At 49.7% G+C, this 20,231-nt stretch overlaps 1 protein-coding gene and 1 non-coding gene across 7 annotated transcripts; one reads left to right on the top strand and one right to left on the bottom strand.

Annotated features, from left to right (window-relative positions):
• Positions 1-695: 695 nt before the first annotated feature.
• On the top strand, positions 696-771 carry TRNAA-UGC (transfer RNA alanine (anticodon UGC)). The gene has a single exon. It is a non-coding gene; the product is annotated as a tRNA-Ala (tRNA).
• A 1,792-nt stretch (positions 772-2,563) lies between these two features.
• On the bottom strand, positions 2,564-20,228 carry HYOU1 (hypoxia up-regulated 1). Of its 6 annotated transcripts, none has more exons than XM_066371950.1 (27): positions 20,162-20,179; positions 19,821-19,896; positions 19,163-19,254; positions 18,790-18,883; positions 18,536-18,614; positions 18,234-18,388; positions 18,081-18,157; positions 17,079-17,260; positions 16,073-16,188; positions 12,367-12,559; positions 12,019-12,153; positions 11,777-11,859; positions 11,534-11,666; positions 11,174-11,361; positions 10,905-11,043; positions 9,382-9,442; positions 9,109-9,188; positions 8,541-8,726; positions 6,431-6,603; positions 6,217-6,304; positions 5,986-6,108; positions 5,694-5,827; positions 5,469-5,553; positions 4,590-4,830; positions 4,451-4,498; positions 4,145-4,195; positions 2,564-4,018 (listed from the first exon to the last, which is right to left on the bottom strand). In XM_066371950.1, the coding sequence occupies exons 3-27, from the start codon at positions 19,245-19,247 to the stop codon at positions 3,957-3,959; spliced, it is 2,991 nt and encodes a 996-aa protein (XP_066228047.1). In that variant the 5' UTR covers positions 19,248-19,254; positions 19,821-19,896; positions 20,162-20,179; the 3' UTR covers positions 2,564-3,956. The 6 variants fall into 6 exon arrangements, with proteins under 6 accessions (XP_066228047.1, XP_066228038.1, XP_066228045.1 ...); XM_066371941.1 differs by lacking the exon at positions 20,162-20,179 and adding an exon at positions 20,025-20,155; XM_066371948.1 differs by lacking the exon at positions 20,162-20,179 and adding an exon at positions 20,016-20,148.
• Positions 20,229-20,231: the final 3 nt, after the last annotated feature.

The following is a 20,231-nucleotide window of genomic DNA, read 5'->3' as shown; positions in this document are numbered from 1 at the left end:
AACTACGGCCCGTGGGCCACATGCGGCCCCCTGAGGCCATTTATCTGGCCCCCGCTGCACTTCCAGAAGAGGCACCTCTTTCATTGGTGGTCAGTGAGAGGAGCATAGTTCCCATTGAAATACTGGTCAGATTTTTGATTTAAATTTACTTATTCTTTATTTTCAATATTGTATTTGTTCCCATTTTGTTTTTTTACTTTAAAATAAGATATGTGCAGTGTGCATAGGGATTTGTTCATAGTTTTTTTTATAGTCCGGCCCTCCAACGGTCTGAGGGACAGTGAACTGGCCCCCTGTGTAAAAAGTTTGGGGACCCTGCTATGGACTGTGGGTTATAAGGACATGTAGGTTCATTGTTAACCAATGTCCCACCCTGGTGTAGGATGTTTATAGCAGGAGAGAGGGGTGGTGGTCGGGGGCAGAGGGTCCAAGGGTGGGCAAAAGTAGGTTGAATTACCAGGCATCATTACCTAAAAGATAAATCATAAGTAAGGATACAAAATAAAAACAATAAGACAAATAATACAATAATAATATACATGAACAAACTTTCATGTACTCACAACTGTAGACCTACTTTTGCCCACCCCCTGTATGTGAACTTTTGTTTTATCTGCTCAATTTAGCTATGAACCTAAAACTGCTCTAAAAAGTCTATTAAATAAAAAACTTCCATGTTCAAAACTTGTCTGTCGGTCCTGGCCGGTTGGCTCAGTGGTAGAGCGTCAGCCTTGCGTGCAGAAGTCCCGGGTTCGATTCCTGGCCAGGGCACACAGGAGAAGCGCCCATCTGCTTCTCCACCCCTCCCCCTCTCCTTCCTCTCTGTCTCTCTCTTCCCCTCTCGCAGCCATTGGAGTAAAGATGGCCTGGGCGCTGGGGATGGCTCCTTGGCCTCTGCCCCAGGCACCAGAGTGGCTCTGGTCGCTACAGGGCGACGCCCCAGATGGGCAGAGCATCGCCCCCTGGTGGGCGTGCCGGGTGGATCCCGGTCGGGCGCATATGGGAGTCTGACTGTTTCTCCCCGTTTCCAGCTTCAGAAAAATACAAAAAACAAACAAAAAAACTTGTCTGCCCTGTCTAACCCTTACAGAAAATTATAACCTTCATGTCATTATTCAACTGTTTAGACATACAAATGATTAATAACTAGAACCTTCCTTTAGTAAAATGTGGCTCCATCACAACTGTGCTGTGAATGGTGACTCTCTAGCAACATTCTTGTGTCAGAGTAGTACCAGCAAAAACTAATGGCTCAGAATTAGGTTCAAACCTAGCTGAGGCAATTAACACCTCTAATTCTTTTGACAAATTACTGAACCTTGATAAATTACTATTTGTAAAATGGGTTTATCTTAAAAAATGGAAGTTACCCAAACATAAATTATGAGTCCAAATAATGTCAGGAGGAAAATAAAACCACAATTTTTGTCTTAAAAACAACAAATACTTGCATATACGCTCTCAACTAAGCCTAAAACGTTGATGTTTTGGTGATAGTATTATAGGTAATTTTAATTTATTATTCAGACTTCAATCTTACAAATTTTCTACAATAAACACCCATTATTTATATTCAGGAAATAGTTTTTAAAACCACAGCACAAAAAAACCACCACAGCACAGCCTGACCAGGCGGTGGCGCAGTGGATAAAGTGTCGGACTGGGATGCGGAAGGACTCAGGTTCGAGACCCCGAGATCACCAGCTTGAGTGTGGGCTCATCTGGTTTGAGCAAGGCTCACCAGCTTGAGCCCAATGTCACTGGCTCAAGCAAGGGGTTACTCGGTCTGCTGAAGGCCCACGGTCAAGGCACATATGAGAAAGCAATCAATGAACAACTAAGGTGTCGCATCGCACAAGGAAAAACTAATGATTGATGCTTCTCATCTCTCCATTCCTGTCTGTGTGTGCCTTTTTTTTTTTTTTTTTTGTATTTTTCTGAAGTTGGAAACGGGGAGGCAGTCAGACAGACTCCCGCATGCACCCACAACCGGGATGGGATCCACCCGGCATGCCCACCAGGGGGCGATGCTCTGTTGCAATCAGAGCCATTCTAGCACCTGAGGCAGAGGCCATAGAGCCATCCTCAGTGCCCGGGCCAACTTTGCTCCAATGGAGCCTTGGCTGCGGGAGGGGAAGAGAAAGACAGAGGAAGGAGGGGGAAAGGGTTGGAGAAGCAGATGGGCGCTTCTCCTGTGTGCCCTGGTCGGGAATCAAACCTGAGACTCCTGCATGCCAGGCCGATGCTCTACTATTGAGCCAACCGGCCAGGGCCTCCTGTCTGTCTCTATCTATCCCTCTCTCTGACTCTCTCTCTCTGTGTCTGTAAAATAAAATAAAAAAATTAAAAAAATAATTAAAACCACAGCACAGCCTGACCTGTGGTGGCACAGTGGATAAAGCATCGACCTGGAATGCTGAGGTTGCCAGTTCGAAGCCCTAGGCTTCCCTGGTCAAGGCACATATGGGAGTTGACACTTTCTGCTTCCCCCCCCCTTCTCTCTCTCCTCTCTAAAAAATGAATAAATAAAATCTTAAAAAAAAAACAAACACAGCACAAAAACTGTAGAAAATAATATTTTATTGAAAGTTTTTCAATTGACAATGGAGCAAAGTACAATTTGACTCAAACCTGCCCAACCAGCCTCAACTGCTATTGAAAGAATTCAAACACACAGGACAGGGTGGGACCCTTAGGTTTCATATCTGCCAATGTGGCAAAAAAAAAAAAAAAAAAAAGGTGGGGGGACAGACACAATCAGGCTCCCCCTTGTGTTAGGAAACCTGGGTGGCAACCCTGGCTCCTGCTACAGGCAGAACACTGGAGGACAGGCTCCCCAAATGGGCAAAGTGGATAAAGGGCACCACCCTAGCAGAGCAGTGCACAAAAGCAAGCCAGCCTTTTCCTTCACACACAAGGCCTGCCTCAAAGAGAGTGAGGTGGCATTTTTACATTCACACCATGTTCTCTCCCTCCCATAGGGTCCTGGGATAGGGGCTCACAGTAGAAAGCACACTTTGGTCAGCCCAGGGGTCAGAGGTCGGGGGTAAGGGAAAGGCTATGTCAGGGAGAGCAGAACAGCAAGTGAGAAAGAGGGCAGGTGGCCAGAAACGCAGAGTACCAGGCTAGCGCAAAGAAGCAGAGGTCGACAATGCTTACAGGATGCTGGCATCCCCTGCCAGCCACTCCAAATGGCACTCCTGGACCACGAGTCCACAGGTGGAAACTATAGGGTTTTCACACAGCTCACGCCAGAGATGTGGCTGGATTCCCTTCACTTTCCCCGTCTACTCTGGCCACTAGGTGTTGTGTGTGGGCGTGTGAAATCAACTTAAGAGTTACTTCAGCTAGATGGAAGGGCTTTGGGCAACAAGCTGCCTAACTTGCAACAGCAAGCCAAGAAAACCCCTAGGAAGAAGAGTCAATGAGGATGGGGTTTAGGAAAAGAACTTGGAGGAGAAATAGAGTGTAAATAGGCACTCAGAAACCAAACCTGTTAACCAAGGCTCTGTGGATACTAGCTCCTGTGTGACACTGATTTTGTGTAGAAGAGGAAAGGAGGGAAGGGGTGATGACCAGAGAAGACTGGAACTCTCTAAGAACCAAGGACACCCTTCCCAATACCACGTCTGTCAACCATTGATGGCCATTCGCTCACCTATCCACAAAGAATTCAGACATAATAGTGATTTTTCCCAATTTAGGGCCTGGATAGGTAAAGAACCAGGGGATGGGACTGGGGAACAGAACAATTTCAGTTTTAACCACAGAACTACTTTGGGAGAAACTGGTGAGCTGTCCCTTCCTTCCCCCTTATCCACACTTCCAATCACAGGTGAAAACGCAACTTAAGCTTCTGAGGGTGGGACTAACCCCTTCACCCAACCCTCAATGTTCAATAAATAGAGGTGGTAGGAGAAGGGGGTGGGAAGGAATGAGGAACTGGAAGGCAGGGGTTATAGTTCATCATTCTTTAAAGTTCGTTTCTGTCCTGTGGACTGCTCCTTCTGTTCAGATTCTGTTGGGAGGTGGGGAGACAAAGGAACGAGAGTGGGTGAAATGGAGGGAACCGGCCCCAGTCCTGTGCAGATATTTCCCCCAGACCCTACCAGGCTTTCTGGCATACGTCCAGCTGCACCCTCACCTGCTTCACGGCCTTCTAACTCAAGAGGTTCAGCATCTGCCGGTTCAGATCCTGTTTTGGGGAAGGAATAGTTTAGTGTCTACAGAAGGGGCTAATAAAGGGGTTGGCAAAATGTTTCTGCAAAAAGCCAGAGAGTAAATATTTTAGGATTTGTGGGCCACTCTCAGTTTCTGCATTTTTTTCCCTTTTAAATAACCTCCTAAAAACACAAAGATCGCTCATGGGCTGTCCAAAAAGAGGCTCCGCCTGCCAGTTTGGCAATCCCTAGGCTAAGCAATGTCCATGTTCCCAGTTTTCCCAACTCACCCATCTCTTTCTCAGGTTCTGAAATGGGCTTTGCATCTTCAGTCTGGTCTGGAGGGAAAGCAGAAGGAAAATGTAGTCCCAGGTGGGAAAGGAGGCTTTCTTCCTGCCTAGCACGTGGACTCAGGTACCATGCCCTCACCTGCTGGACGGATGACCTTCTCCTCGTGGACACTGGCACTGGCATTGAGTGGAGGTTCTGCATGGGTTTCATTCTTGTCTTTGGGCCTGGGCCGGGGCTTGGCAAACTTGGCCTTATTGAGCAGATACTGCACCTCACGGTCCAAGGCCATCATCTTGGCCTCGATGTCTCTTGACAGCAATACTGGCTTCACTGTGGTGGAAAGCTTAGCCTGCTCAGCCATCGTTGCATTCTTCCAGGCCTGTGGGTGAGGCCAGCACAGGCTCAGAGCTAACAATGGAGATAGCAGACATCTCTGTCCCAGATGAAATACACCCCCAACTGGCCTCAGGTTCTTCTCTCAGACTTCAAATCAACTCTCTGGTCCTCAGCTCAACAGCAGAAAGCAGACTCCTCAGAATGGTATTTAAGGTTCTCCATAGGAAGTCTCAAACGGTAAGTTTCTGGCTTACATCCTATTATTTTAGACTTACTAGAGCTGAATGTCTTGATGATTCCCTTCTTGTCTCTCCACTTTTGAGGTCTAGTTCAAAACATATCCCCATACATCCAAAAAAGTTTCCACTTCACATGACAAATCAGTCTCAACTATCCAAACCCTGGCCTCTTTCTGAGTCTACCTCACCTCCCAGCTCCTCAAGGCACCTTTCTCTAACCTGACAGGGATGGGCTTTGTTGCTCCTCCAATCTGACCACTCATGGCTCTTACCCTTGTTTGGGACTAATCAAACATAGTTTGAAACGCAAACATCTTCTACCTTCCCAATGAGCTGCTAAACCAGGAGGCAGAGGCCTCCTGAGTCTCCACTTCTCCCATGCTGCCTAGGATGGCATACTTTGCCAAGTAAGTATCCAGTTAAGTATTTACACAGGGATTACCCAGGTCTCATTGATGACCTTCTCTAACGTTGTCATCTCCACTTCAGTGAAGATCTGGTCCATCTCTGGAATAAGCCGGGCTCCCCTGGAAGCCAGAGGGAGGCAGTCAGCTCAGGAGGAAGTGGGGTGTGGGGTGTGAGTAGGGAGAAAGGAAAGCTGATGGGAACAGAAGTAGGTGGACTTGGCAAGGCTGAATAAGGAAGGCAGGGTTAAGGGGCTGCTCACTTGAGGAACATGCTGGAATGGTTGAGGAGATTATCAAGGGCAGACAGCCGTTCAGGCCACTTCTTGCGCTCTTCCACCCGAAAAAACAACCCTTGACACAGTTTCTTCAGATCAGCCAGCTTCTCCTTTAACATCTGACGGATGTGGGGTGGGAGTGGGCTGAGGGGTGAAAGGAGGCCAGGACAGCCCTGCACCCTTCTTTATGGCCTCACATCCCAGCTCTTCTCACCTTCTCTGACCCCAGAAGGAAAGAGCTTCCATCCCACCCATCATATCTGAGGAGACCCCTCACCACTGTGGTGGCCTCAAAGCCTTCATCCTCCAGCCAAGTGGAAGCAGCGCTGAGCCTCCCAGAGATCTCTTCCCGCTGTTCCTCAGTGGACACTTCCTGGTACTCGGGCTGGTACAGCTTGTCCTAAGGAGGTAGACAGTGCAAACATGCAGCAAGTCCAAGGGCAAGACTCACAGCCAGACCCTCCCCAGATACAGGCCCCAGGGCAAATGTGCCTCCCACCCTACCAACCTGGGTCTCGAAGATGAAAGCTTCCAAGCTGTTGGCAGCTTTCTCCCGTTCCTGCTTCTCTAGGTCTCGGACTGTTAAGTCCTGAAGTCTGAGACAAAAGGAGAGACAGGCATGAGGGAGGGGGCATGTGCACCCAGAGGCACCACCGTACATCCTGCCTCCCTCCACACATATATGACTACAGCCACAAACATACAGTCCAGTCTTGACTCACTTCTGTGCTGACCGAGTCAGCTCATCCTCGGACAAGTCAGGCAGGTCCAGAACAACCAGCTCCACTCCAATCTCCTCTACCACTCTTTGCTTACGGGAGGGTTTCTGCTTCTTTTCCTCCTCTGGGCCTGGAGGGATACCCTCAGACCCTGTCTCCTCCTTGTCACTTGGCTTCTGTGGGAAGAGATGATGTCAGAAAAAGCTTAGGCCCTTCATTTCTTTTCTTCCTTTTTTTTTTTTTTTTTTGTGTGTATGTGTGTGTATTTTTCTGAAGTTGGAAACAGGGAGGCAGTCAGACAGACTCCCGCATGCGCCCGACCGGGATCCACCCGGCACGCCCACCAGAAGGTGATGCTCTGCCCACCAGGGGGCGATGCTCTGCCCATCTGGGGCGTCGCTCTGTTGCAACCAGAGCCATTCTAGCGCCTGAGGCAGAGGCCACAGAGCCATCCTCAGCGCCCGGGCAAACTTTGCTCCAATGGAGCCTTGGCTGCGGGAGGGGAAGAGAGAGACAGAGAGGAAGGAGAGGGGGAGGGGTGGAGAAGCAGATGGGCGCTTCTCCTGTGTGCCCTGGCTGGGAATCGAACCCGGGACTCCTGTACGCCAGGCCGACGCTCTACCACTGAGCCAATCGGCCAGGGCCTCTTCCTTTTTTATATATAGAGAAAGAGGAGAAAGATGAGTAGCATCAACTAGTAGTTGCTTCACTTTATTTATTGACCCTAGCCAGTTGGCTCAGCGCATAGAGCATTGGCCTGACGTATGGACGTCCCAGGTTCAATTCCTTCCTAGTCAGGGCACACAAGAGAAGCAACCATCTGCTTCTCTCCCCCCACCCTTCTCCTCCCATAGCCAGTGGTTTGATTGGTTCAAGCATTAGCCTGGGCACTAAGGATAGCTTGGTTAGTCTGAGCACATCAACCTCAGGTGTTAAAAATAGCTCAGGTGGTGGTGCAGTGGTTAGAGCATTGGACTGGGACATAGAGGACCCAGGTTCGAGGCCCCAAGATCACCAGCTTGAGCACGAGCTCATCGGGTTTGAGCAAGGCTCACTAGCTTGAGCCTCAGGTCGCTGGCTTGAGCAAAGGGTCACTCAGTCTGCTGTAGCCCCTCCCCCCCGTCAAGGCACATATGAGAAAGCAATCAATGAACAACGAAGGTGCCACAAGGAAGAATTGATGCTTCTCATCTCTCTCCCTTCCTGTCTGTCTGTCCCCCTCTGTGTCTCTGTCACAAACAAAAAACAAAAAACAACAAAACAACCTCAGTTGATTGAGTATAGGCCCCAGGCGGGGTTTGCTGGGTGGATCCTGGTCAGAGTGCATGCAGGAGTCTGTCTCACTATCTCCCCTCCTCTCACTTAAGAAAAAAAACCGTACCTAGATACAATGGAATACTATTCAGCCATAAGAAATGATGACATAGTGCCATTTACAACAACATGGATGGACCTTGATAACATTATACTAAGTGAAATAAGTAACCCAGAAAGAGCTAAAAACTATGATTTCATACATAGGTGGGATATAAAACCGAGACTCATGGGCATAGAAAAGTGAAGTGGTTACCAAGGGGAGGGGACTGCAGGGAGGAAGTGGGAGGAAGGGTGTAAAGAGTTACAAATATAAGGTGACAGAAAATAACTTGACTTTGGGTGATGGCTATTCTGTACAACATAATCAACAGTTTAAATGCTATAGAAATGTTTTCCTGAAACCTATGTGTGTACTCTTATTGATCAATGTCACCCTGTTAAATTTAATTAAAATTTTAAAAAAAGAATTGTTTTTTTAATAATTGCTTCTCATCCATGCCTTGACCAGGGGCTCAAGCTGAGCCAGTGACCTCATGCTCCAGCGAGCAACCTTGGGATCATGTAAATGATCCCACACTCAAGCTGGTAAGCCCACACTCAAGCCAGCAACCTCAGGGTTTCAAACCTGGGTCCTCAGCATCCCGGGCCAATGCTCAATCCACTGTGCCACCACCAGTCAGGCAAGCTTAAGCCCTTCTATCCTCCACAGGCAGGGCTTGAGGGGAAGAAAAACAAGGCGGGCATCTGCTGTCGTAGTCTCTGGGTCCAACCTGGCCTTACTCTGCATGTAGCTTACCTGGGCCTCAGACTTTTCTCCATTTTCTTTGTCTGTGGTCTTTTCTCCCTCAGGGGCTACATCTCCCTTAGACACAGGGGGTGGGGGCTGAGAGGTGTCCTCCACTGGAGCCTCAGCTTCCTCCTTGAGCTCTGCTTGCTCTCCAGGCTCATCCCTACTCCCCTCAGCAAGGCCTTCCTCTTCCTCCTGGGACACAATTACAGACAAACCACAGAGGACAGTCAGGACCCATGGAACAAGACCAGCTTAGCAATGCCAGGTCCCACTGCTTTACTTTGAAAGGGCTCATGACTAGGAGATAGAGGACAATTGTACAGAAATGGGCAAATGGGTTGTTTACACTGCAGTGGTCTCGTTAGACAAAGGAGAAGAAGGGTCTGGAGATGAGGGGAATGGGCCTTGGACCTCGAGCACAGGGAGAAAGCAGAATGCAGAGAGGTTATGGTTACTCATCAGGGGTGGAGAAGAAAGGAAGATCTATTAAACTCCAGGCAGCTGGGACACCCACCCTAACTCCCTGTCCCTGCATACCATTTTTCAGGCTCTCCTGGCTCCATTCTGGGCTTACCTGGATCATGTTAGTACCATTCTCTTTGGTATCTGCTGTGGTGCCACCTCCAAATAGGCTGGAGATAGTGTTGCCAAGTTCTAGGGGTAAGAAAGCCCAACAGCTCAAAGTGGGCCACAACAATGACCCCACCTCCTAATTCAAGGGCAATACTTGCCCACCTCCCCAATATGCGTACAAGTATATTCCCTCTCTCTTGCTCTGTCTTTCTCTCTCTCTCACACTCATACACACACACAATTGCATATACACTCATGTGCATGCACATCTTACTAGTCAGAGTTGATTCTTCTTCTGGGCTATCTTCCACCAGTGTCTCAAACACAGACTCCACCTGAAAACAGGGATTCAACATGAAGAAATGGCTGTGGCCAGGTTGCTCAGTTGGTTACAAGCATCATTCCAATATGCAAGGTTGCAGGTTTAGTCCCTGATCAGGGCACATACAAGAATCAACCAATGAGGCCCTGGCCGGTTGGCTCAGTGGTAGAGCGTCGGCCTGGCATGTAGGAGTCCCGGGTTCGATTCCCGGCCAGGGAACACAGGAGAAGCGCCCATTTGCTTCTCCACCCCTCCCCCTCTCCTTCCTCTCTGTCTCTCTCTTATCCTCCCGTAGCCAAGGCTCCACTGGAGCAAAGTTTGCCCGGGTGCTGAGGATGGCTCTGTGGCCTCTGCACTATTCAGGCACTAGAATAGCTCTGACTGCAGAAGAGCATCGCCCCCTGGTGGGCATGCCGGGTGGATCCCGGTCGGGCGCATGCGGGAGTCTGTCTGACTGCCTCCCTGTTTCCAGCTTCGGAAAAGAACAAAAAAAAAAAAAAAGAATCAACAAATGAATACATAAATAAGTGGAAAACAAGTTGATATTTCTCTTTCTCCCTAAAATCAATAAATGAACTAAGGGAAAAAAAAAAAGAAATGCACACGTGAACCCATTTTTTTGCCACAAACCTCCTGCCATGGTGGGGGTCTGTTTATGCATACCCACATAACTCCCAGCTGTGCAGGCTATTCTCTCACCTCCCTTTTTCTAAAGGCTCTAGGATAAAGTCACCTTCCCACCTCTGATTATGAGCCCTCTGAGGACGGGATCACTTTTCTTGCCTCACAGTCCTGCACTTCACTCAACAACAGAATAGGCCATTATTTCCCATACTATGCTTTAAAAAATATTGGCCCTCAGCCCTGGCCAGTTGGCTCAGTGGTAGAGCATCGGCCTGGCGTGTGGGAGTCCCGGGTTTGATTCCTGGCCAGGGCACACAAGAGAAGCGCCCATCTGCTTCTCCACCCCTCCCCCTCTCCTTCCTCTCTGTCTCTCTTCCCCTCCCGCAGCCAAGGCTCCATTGGAGCAAAGTTTGCCCGGGCACTGAGGATGGCTCTATGGCCTCTGCCTCAGGCGCTAGAATGGCTCTGATTGCGGCAGAGCGACGCCCCAAGATGGGCAGAGCATCGCCCACTGGTGGGCATGCCGGGTGGATCCCAGTTGGGCACATGCAGGAGTCTGACTGCCTCCCCATTTCCAACCTCAGAAAAATTTAAGAAAAAAAAAAAAAAAAGATATTGGCCCTCAGAATTGTTCTTCAAAAGTGGGTTACTTGGTCATTGTAGAGTCCCTGAAATTTACAATGCCCATAAGCATTTACAGGCTACAAGAAGGGCCATACCAAGTTCCTGGTTAACTTCATTTAGAGCCAAGATTTATTTAACCTCCAAACCCTTTTCATTTCTCGTGTTCTGGGAAAGGCTGATGGGGCCTGGGCCCTCACCCTGTACACAGGGTGTTCCTCTGTGCTCACCCTGTCTAGGCTGAGCACACCACTCTCGTCCAGGTTGAAGTGAGCCTTGATGCCCTTGGACTCGTAGTTGGGATACTTCTTGAAGCTCTCACCCACACCTTTTAGCTTGACTGTGGTCAGATTCTGGGAGCCAAATACCCTGGTTGAGAGGAAAGAGCAGTTCAGGGGAACCTACCCACAGTCTGCCTCCAGCTCTTGACTACACAGCTTCCGGCAAGAGATGTTGAGGCCCTCACTTAGGACACACTCAGGAGGAGGGCAGCACTCACCGAAGATCCTCAGGCCCCAGGAAGCCCAGGTCACCATAGTTGATGTAGAAGTTGAAATCATGGCTGTAGCGGTTAAAGGTGATAACTTTGCGTTGAGGATAAGGCCCCATCCGAGAGAAGAGAACACGTTTATTGTGCTTCAGGCTTTGAACACCAGGCTCTTCCTCTACCTCCCTGGTGAATTCAACCTACAAAGCAGGCAAAGAAGGCACACTGAAAAACCAGACCAGGTTCCAGAATAAGGGTGGGTGAGAAATAGCAACTGACGAGAGAGACAGAAACAGACTAGAGAAGACAAAGGGGCAGTCACACTTGGAGACGTAAAGGGAGCTTGTCACCTGGTAAGACAGGCTAACTCACCAGGATGGGGTAGATCACTGCATCTCGAACTATAAATGGCTTCACCTTGAAGGCTTTGCTGAGAGCGGCTGCCTGGTATACAGCCCCCATAGCGGCTGCTTCATCTGCATTGATGTTCTTCCCCAGCTCCTCCCTGTCAAAGCCCCAAGTTTCAGCGTTGTCTATTCTGTAGCTCCCAGCCTGGCCGCCCCCCCCCTTGGCCTTCCAGCTGCTCAGCCCTGGAGTCTTAGACTCCACACTCACTTGCCCACAGCCTTCAGAAGAACCTCCTGAACTTTGGGCACCCGAGTGGCTCCACCCACCAGGATCACCTGCTCAATCTCATCCTGCAGAGTGAGAAAGAATGTGAAATGGGACAGCATGTAATTGACTCTCCTCCTCAGCATGACTGTTCCTTTAATGATCCTGCTCCTTCTTCCCACCATCTAATCACTTTCTATCCCATCTGTCTCCTACCCCAGGCCCACTGCCAACTACCCACTCACCAAATTCATTCTGGCACTCTGGAGAGCCTGCTGCACAGGCCCAGGCACCCGCTCAAATAGGTCTGCACACAACTCTTCAAACTCCATTCGAGTCACTTTTGCCTTGAAGTCCACATCATCCATGAGGCCTTCGATCTGGGGGAGGATAAGTAGTATTATGGTTCTCACCCAGGTCCTGCTTCCTGGATGGGCAGGCCAAAAACCAAGGGAACAGGATTTTAGAATGACGGCAGGAGACGTGGGAAGAAGGGATGGGCCACACTGTGTACAAGTAGCCTAGCTCAGGATAGTGAGGTCCTGCACCCTCTTGGTGAGGAATATTGCTCTCAACCAGCAACATGTGGGTACCTGTGCCATGTGGTCAGCATTGGCACTCAGGACAGTTTTGAGTCGATTAGCCTCACGTAGCAGCTTGGCCATGGCACGGGGGTTCTCCCTCACATCCTTCACTTTCTGGCCCTTGCGCTGCTCATTGAAAAGCCCAGCCAAGTGCTCACGTAGCCGGAGCTCCATCTCCAGGCCCCCCAGGGTGCGGTCAAACCTGTTCAGAAAAGAGAACAGGGGCAAGAGTGAGGAACACATGAGGTCCCTTCATCTACATAGGAACTTGACTCTCATCCCACACAGTGACAATTCATCCACTGCTCATTCAAGTGTAATTCCTGAGCATCAACTATATATTTGTCTATGGGGATGCAACTGTGAGAAGAAAAAAGACAGGGTCTCTGCTGTCAAGGAGCTTACAATCTAGTAGTCAAATAACCATATAAATGTGAAACTGTAGCCTGACCAGGCGGTGGCGCAGTGGATAGAGTGTTGGACTGGAATGCGGAGGACCCAGGTTCGAGACCCCAAGGTCGCCAGCTTGAGCGAGGGTTCATCTGGTTTGAGCAAAGGCTTGTCAGCTTAGACCCAAGGTTGCTGGCTCGAGCAAGGGGTTACTCGGTCTGCTGAAGTTAGACCCAAGGTTGCTGGCTCGAGCAAGGGGTTACTCGGTCTGCTGAAGGCCCACGGTCAAGGCACATATGAGAAAGCAATCAATGAACATCTAAGGTGTTGCAATGAAAAACTAATGATTGCCTGGCCTGTGGTGATGCAGTGGATAATCCTTTGGCCTGGAATGCCAAGGTTGCCGGTTCGAAACCCTGGGCTTCCCTGGTCAAGGCACATACAACAAGCAAGCAATGAACAACTAACATGAAGCAACTATACATGAAGCAACTATGAGTTGATACTTCCTATTCCACGCTCCCCTTTCTCTCCTGTCTCTGTAAAATCAATAAATAAAGTATTTTAAAAAAAAACAACTAATGATTGATGCTTCTCATCTCTCTCTGTTCCTGTCTGTTCCTATCTATCCCTCTGACTCTGTCTCTATAAAAAAAAAAAAAAAAAAGTGAAACTGTAACCACTCATGTTATAAAGGAGAGTCAGACAATGCTACTAGAGCCAAATATGAAAATTTTCAGCTATTTAGAGATGTCATGGAAAGTTCTATGAAGTGCTGCCTAAGGTGAAACCTGAAGGATGAGTTGGAGTTAACTAGGTGAAGAGGACAAAACATTGTAGGCATAGGAAACAATATGTGTAAAGATCTTCAGGTAGAAAAGAACATTGTAAATTCCAAATGAGGGCAAGTATGGTTGAAGTTCAAAGAGCAAGAGGCTCAGGGTTAGAAACAAGCACACAGGCCCAGCATTAAAGGCCAACGGACAGACTCAGAACCACTGGTGGATTTTTAAAGAAACTGGTTATAATCAAGTTGGCATTTCGAAAAGAACCCTCTAGCTGTAATGTAGAGAAAGAACTGGAGGGAGCCCACACTGGAAGCAAATCTTTGAAATTCTGCAGGAAGAGGTAATGGTAGTTTGAACTAGAATAGTGATTGGCAAACTCATTAGTCAACAGAGCCAAATATCAACAGTAAAACGACTGAATTTCTTTTGAGAGCCAATTTTTTTAAAAATTAATTTTAGACTGACCAGGTGGTGGCACAGTGAATAGAGCGTCGGACTGGGATGCAGAAGACCTAGGTTCGAGACCCCGAGGTCGCCAGCTTGAGCGTGGGCTCATCTGGTTTGAGCAAAAACTCACCAGCTTGGACCCAAGGTCGCTGGCTCGAGCAAGGGGATACTCGGTCTGCTGAAGGCCCATGGTCAAGGCACATATGAGAAAGCAATCAACGAAAAACTAATGATTGATGCTTCTCATCTCTCTGTTCCTGTCTGTCCCTGTCTATCCCTCACTCTGACTCTGTCTCTGTAAAAAAATAAAAAAATAAAAAAGTAAAAATTAAAATTAATTTTAATGGGGTGACATTGATAAATCAGGGTACATATGTTCAGAGAAAACATCTCTAGGTTATTGAGAGCCAAATTTTTTAAACTTAAACTATATAGGTAGGGCCCTGGCTGGTTGGCTCAGCGGTAGAGCGTCAGCCTGGTGTGCGGGGGACCAGGGCACATTGGAGAAGCGCCCATTTGCTTCTCCACCCCCCCCCCCTTCCTCTCTGTCTCTCTCTTCCCCTCCCGCAGCCAAGGCTCCATTGGAGCAAAGATGACCCGGGCGCTGGGGATGGCTCCTTGGCCTCTGCCCCAGGCGCTAGAGTGGCTCTGGTCGTGGCAGAGCGACGCCCCGGAGGGGCAGAGCATCGTCCCCTGGTGGGCAGAGTGTCGCCCCTGGTGGGCGTGCCGGGTGGATCCCGGTCGGGCGTATGTGGGAGTCTGTCTGACTGTCTCTCCCCGTTTCCAGCTTTAGAAAAATACAAAAAAAAAAAAAACCCAAAAAACAAAAAAAAAACTATATAGGGCCCTGGCCGGTTGGCTCAGCAGTAGAGTGTCGGCCTGGCGTGCGGGGGACCCGGGTTCGATTCCCGGCCAGGGCACATAGGAGAAGCACCCATTTGCTTCTCCACCCCCTCCCCTCCTTCATCTCTGTCTCTCTCTTCCCCTCCCGCAGCCAAGGCTCCATTGGAGCAAAGATGGCCCGGGCGCTGGGGATGGCTCCTTGGCCTCTGCCCCAGGCGCTAGAGTGGCTCTGGTCACAGCAGAGCGACGCCCCGGGGGGGCAGAGCATCGCCCCCTGGTGGGCAGAGCGTAGCCCCTGGTGGGTGTGCCGGGTGGATCCCGGTCGGGTGCATGCGGGAGTCTGTCTGACTGTCTCTCCTCGTTTCCAGCTTCGGAAAAAAAAAAACAAAAAACTATATAGGTAGGTACATTCCTTATCGAATGTGGTGTTTTGTGGGAGAGCCACACTCAAGGGGCCAAAGAGCCGCAGTTTGCCGACCAGGGAACTAGGGTGACAGTAGTAGAGGTGGATGAAAAAGGATGGGTTTAAGAAGTAAAACAATGGCCCTGGACGGTTTGCTCAGCGGTAGAGTGTTAGGCCGGCGTGTAGAAGTCCCAGGTTCGATTCCCAGCCAGGGCACATAAGAGAAGCGCCCATCTGCTTCTCCACCCCTCCCCCTCTCCTTCCTCTCTGTCTCTCTCTTCCCCTCCTACAGCCAAGACTCCATTGGAGCAAAGTTGGCCCGGGTGCTGAGGATGGCTCCATGGCCTCTGCCTCAGGCACTAGAATGGCTCTGGTTGCAACAGAGCAATGCCCCAGATGGGCAGAGCATTGCCCCCTGGTGGGCAGGCCGGGTGGATCCCAGTCGGGTGCATGCAGGAGTCTATCTGACTGCCTCCCTGCTTCTAACTTCGGAAAAATACAAAAAAAAAAGAAAGAAAAAGAATTAAGGCAATGTCAGTGATAAGTTATTTAAGTAAACTATAACTGGGAAGACAGCAAATGAAAAGAATGGGTGTGATAACCTACATATGGCCTATAGCTCTATGAATTTTCTTAGTTCAGTAGGTTCCCTGATTTTCAATGTTACCAAACTGTCCTCTTCTAAACCACTCTATTTTCCCCTTGCTTTCTGGCAGAAGGACCCTACAATGATCGATGCAGCATTCGTGTAGGGAGTAAGAAAGTGTGCCAGTAGTCCCTCCAAGAAGACACTCCCAACCTGAGGGTCTCTCAGCAAGCAGCCTTCATCCCAGCAACAACTTACCCCACTCCCTGGATTTGCAGCTGTGGCTGCATCCCTGCCTCCTTAGTCTTCACTGTCTGGTAGGTTACGATGGTACACACAGTGCTGCCTGAGCCCATGTCATAAAACATGACATTCTGTGGAGACATCAAATCAACTGTCACTGGAACCTTATCCATCTCCAGGGCGCTTGTCTGCTTCCAAGAGGCTGCACCAACTCTCATCTCAAAGCTCAATGGCTCCAACAAGAGCTGAGAGAAGGTGGTGTATGCCAACAAAATGCAAGAGTCTGACCAGTAGTGGCACAGTGGATAGAGCATTGACCTGGGATGCTGAGGTCTCAGGTTTGAAACCCCTAGGTCGCCAGCTTGAGCACGGGCTCATCTGACTTGAATACAGGGTCACCAGCTCAAACTCAAAGTCGCTGGATTGAGCTGCCTGGTCAAGGCACGTATGAGAAGCAATCAACGAACAAGTAAAAGTGACGCAATTACAAGTTGATTCTTCTCATATCTCTCCCTTCCTATCTCTCTCCTGTCTTGCTCTCTTTCTCTCTTTAAAAAAAGAAAAAATAAAGCCTGACCTTGGTGGCATAGCGGATGAAGTGTCAACCTGAAATGCTGAGTTCGCTGGTTCGAAATCCTGGGATTGCTGGGTCAAGGCACATACGAGAAGCAACTACTATGAGCTGATGTTTGCCCCTTCTCCCCCTGACCCTTTCTCTCTCTCTCCTCTTTTTTTTAAAAGATTTATTTATTTATTCATTTTAGAGAGGAGAGAGAGAGAGAGAAAATGGGGGAGGAGCAGGAAGCATCAAGTCCTATATGTGCCTTGACCAGGCAAGCCCATGGTTTCGAACCAGCAATCTCAGTGTTCCAGGTTGACGCTTTCTTTATACACTGCACCACCACAGGTCAGGCAATAAATAAAATCTTAAAATAAAAAAGGATGCAAAAGGAGCCAAATGGCCTCCATCCTGAGAACAAGTCACCCTGCAAGTCTTGTCAGAAGCTCCCCTCTGGCTCACCTGGGCAGTGGTGTTGATATCCTTCCGACGGAAGACGCCGTAGCTGAGGGCGGTGGCAGTGTTGTCGTTGATAAGCTGCAGCACTTTAAGGCCAGCCATGTGAGCAGCCTGCAGCACAGCTCGGCGCTCAGCCTGATTGAAGAAGGCTGGCACAGTGATCACTGCATCCTTGATGGGCTGTTCTACAGAGGACAACAGTACGGGGTTCCCACCAGCTCTATACCTTAGAGCAGGGGTCCCCAAACTTTTTACACAGGGGGCCAGTTCACTGTCCCTCAGACCGTTGGAGGGCCGGACTATAAAAAAAAACTATATACAAATCCCTATGCACACTGCACATATCTTTTTTTTTTTTTTTAATTTTTCTTTTTTATTAATTTTTAGAGAGGAGAGAGAGAGAGAGAGAGAGAGAAGGGGGAGGGAAGGGGAGGGAGGAGCAGGGAGCATCAACTCCCATATGTGCCTTGACCAGGCAAGCCCAGGGTTTTGAACCGGCGACCTCAGCATTCCAGGTCGACGCTTTATCCACTGCGCCACCACAGGTCAGGCACACGTATCTTATTTTAAAGTAAAAAAACAAAACAGGAACAAATACAATATTTAAGATAAAGAACAAGTAAATTTAAATCAACAAACTGACCAGTATTTCAGTGGGAACTATGCTCCTCTCCCTGACCACCAATGAAAGAGGTGCCCCTTCTGGAAGTGCAGCGGGGGCTGGATAAATGGTCTCAGCGGGGGCCTTAGACGAGCGTTTTCCAGCCTTTGCACTATTGATGTGACACTTCAGGCCAGATAATTCTTTGTTGTGGGGGCTGTCCAGTGCACTGTAGGATGTCTGGCAGAATACCTAGCTTCTATTCACTAAATGCCAGAGCAGCTCCCCAGATGAGACAACCAAAGTGTCTTCAGACACAGCCAAATATTCTCTAAGAGGCAAAACGGTCTCTACCTGAGATCCTACAACACCTGGACACCACTGTCCCGACCTTGGCCACTCACCTGCAAAATCTTCAGCCAGGGAACGGGAGTAATTGAGAACCATGCCCAGTACCTCCTCAGGTGAGAACTGCAGCCGCCTAGGGGAAGGGAGACAGTTAGAGGCAAGGGAAGCCAGGCATTAAGGGAGGGGTACTTCTCCAGTGGAGCACTCACGGGCTGATTTGGAAGTACACAGTCTGCCTCTGTGGGTCGAAGCCTAACTCATGCTCTGGGAAACGGTCCCTGTAAAGGGCCACATGGGGATTATTCTCCTGCTTCCCCAAGAGATGCAGGAAGTAACGCAGTGTAGCCTTTGGATTCTTGATGGCCTGAGAGAAGGGAAAAAAAGAACAGAGCATTAGGTTCCCAAGCCCACCATCAGCTTTCTTTTACTGATAAGGAAACAGACTCTGGGTCTGTAACCTCCTCTTCCTCTGCTCAGTGCCTCTGGGATGAGGGGTGGGCTGCTAGCTTACCAGGCTTGCTGCACTGTCTCCAAAGAATCTTTCATTTTCTTTCAGAGTAACAGTCACTGGGGTTTTCCTCCGAGATTCCCTGAAGAAAAGATATTGGGCCCAGGTGCCTATAGCAAGGTGTGAACCCAGGAGCCTCAACCACCCATACAATCAATCACTCCAACACCAAAGTCTGTGTGGGCACTTTGAAGAACACAGCAGCTTGGAGCCCAGACTCCCTTTTTCCCCACCCCTGGCACTGGGGCTGCCCTCACTTGTTCAAGACAATTTCCATGGGCACTCCAGGCTTGACGATGGCCACCTTCATGGACTCACTGCCCAGGTCCACAGACATCACTGCCAGCATGTCTGAAGCGGAAACAGATTTGTCAATTAGCCCCTCTTTCCCCAACTTCCTGAGGCTCCTCTAATCTAAGCACACCATTTTCCATAGAGCAGCGGTTCTCAACCTGTGGGTTGCCGCTGCCATAGAGGTTAAGACAGCAAAAGACAAAGAAAAAGGCCTGAGTCCAGAAACTCAAAGAGTCCGGAGGCTTTGAACCAAGACCCCCACTGTCCCTTCCCACCATGCAGCATTCATCATTCACTCATTTATTCCTCCTTTCATCCTTCTGCTAGGGTACCCACCACTCAGTGCCAACAGGTCTGCTAAGAGCACAACCATCAAGGCCCAACAGGCTATCCTCCTCTGCCTCCTGACAGCGGCTACCATTGTGCCCCTGGGGAAGAGAAAAACAACACTTGTAATTAGATACCTTGAGTGAAGGAGACAGAACCTCATCCGAAACAGAGAAGATTCATACCTACTTCTTTGTCACCCAGGGCAGAGCAGCCTACATCTCTTCTTCCTCCCTCCTAAAGAGAACTAAGCCTCTCATCACTCACGGAAGTGCCCCCATAAAGGCGCAGGTGAAACAGCAAGGACGACAGGAGAAGAGGACCAGACCCCTATTGCATAAGTAATAATTGCTGCACCAATGCACTGGTCCTGCTGTCAAATACCTGGGCTGCAGCCACAGATCCCAGCCCAGCTATCAACCACCTCCCACACCTGAAGTTTCCCACACCTGAAGCTCCCCCGCCCTCACGGAAAGCCAGGCCGGGCCTGGAAAGCAACTGAGAGATAGTGACTTTAAGGGAAGCTAGGATGGAAGAAGGGGCTCTCCACTCTTCGGCATCCGTTCGGGTTGTGTCCCCCCACCGCTGCCTGCCCAGACGCTGTGTCGGGAACTTAAGGTTCATTCCCCGGCGAGTACCGAGTGCCCGTAGTTCACCTAACCATCACCTGACAAAGGCAGCGGTTCCTACTTCCAGAAACGGGTCCCGGCCCACTGTAGCGTTGGGGGCGCCCCGGGATCAAGCTGTGGGGAGCCGAGAGTACCGTGTCTGTGCGGCCCTCACCCTCACTACCAACCCATTCCCAGAGCTAGCACGTTGCCTCCCTCTAGGAGGGATGGCCGGCTTCCATCGCCATCCCTACCTCCTCTACCTCTTGCCTCCGCTTCTGTGGTCTGAGCTTTAAAACAAACGCAGCGGCAGACGTAAGGACGAGGACGGTAGCGCGACCCCCAGCCCGCGCCCTTCACGACTCCCTTCGGTTTGCAAACTGTTACATTAGCCACCAACCTCGCAGCGGCGTCTCGCGCACCAACCGGTCCCGGACGCGGCGCACGTTCATTGGAGCTTCCGCCGCCCG

Source organism: Saccopteryx leptura, chromosome 1 (genome assembly GCF_036850995.1).
Source record: "Saccopteryx leptura isolate mSacLep1 chromosome 1, mSacLep1_pri_phased_curated, whole genome shotgun sequence".
In the NCBI taxonomy this organism is placed as follows: domain Eukaryota; kingdom Metazoa; phylum Chordata; class Mammalia; order Chiroptera; family Emballonuridae; genus Saccopteryx; species Saccopteryx leptura.
The sequence above is the reverse complement of the archived record's forward strand: the minus strand, read 5'-3'. Positions and strand labels throughout refer to the sequence as shown.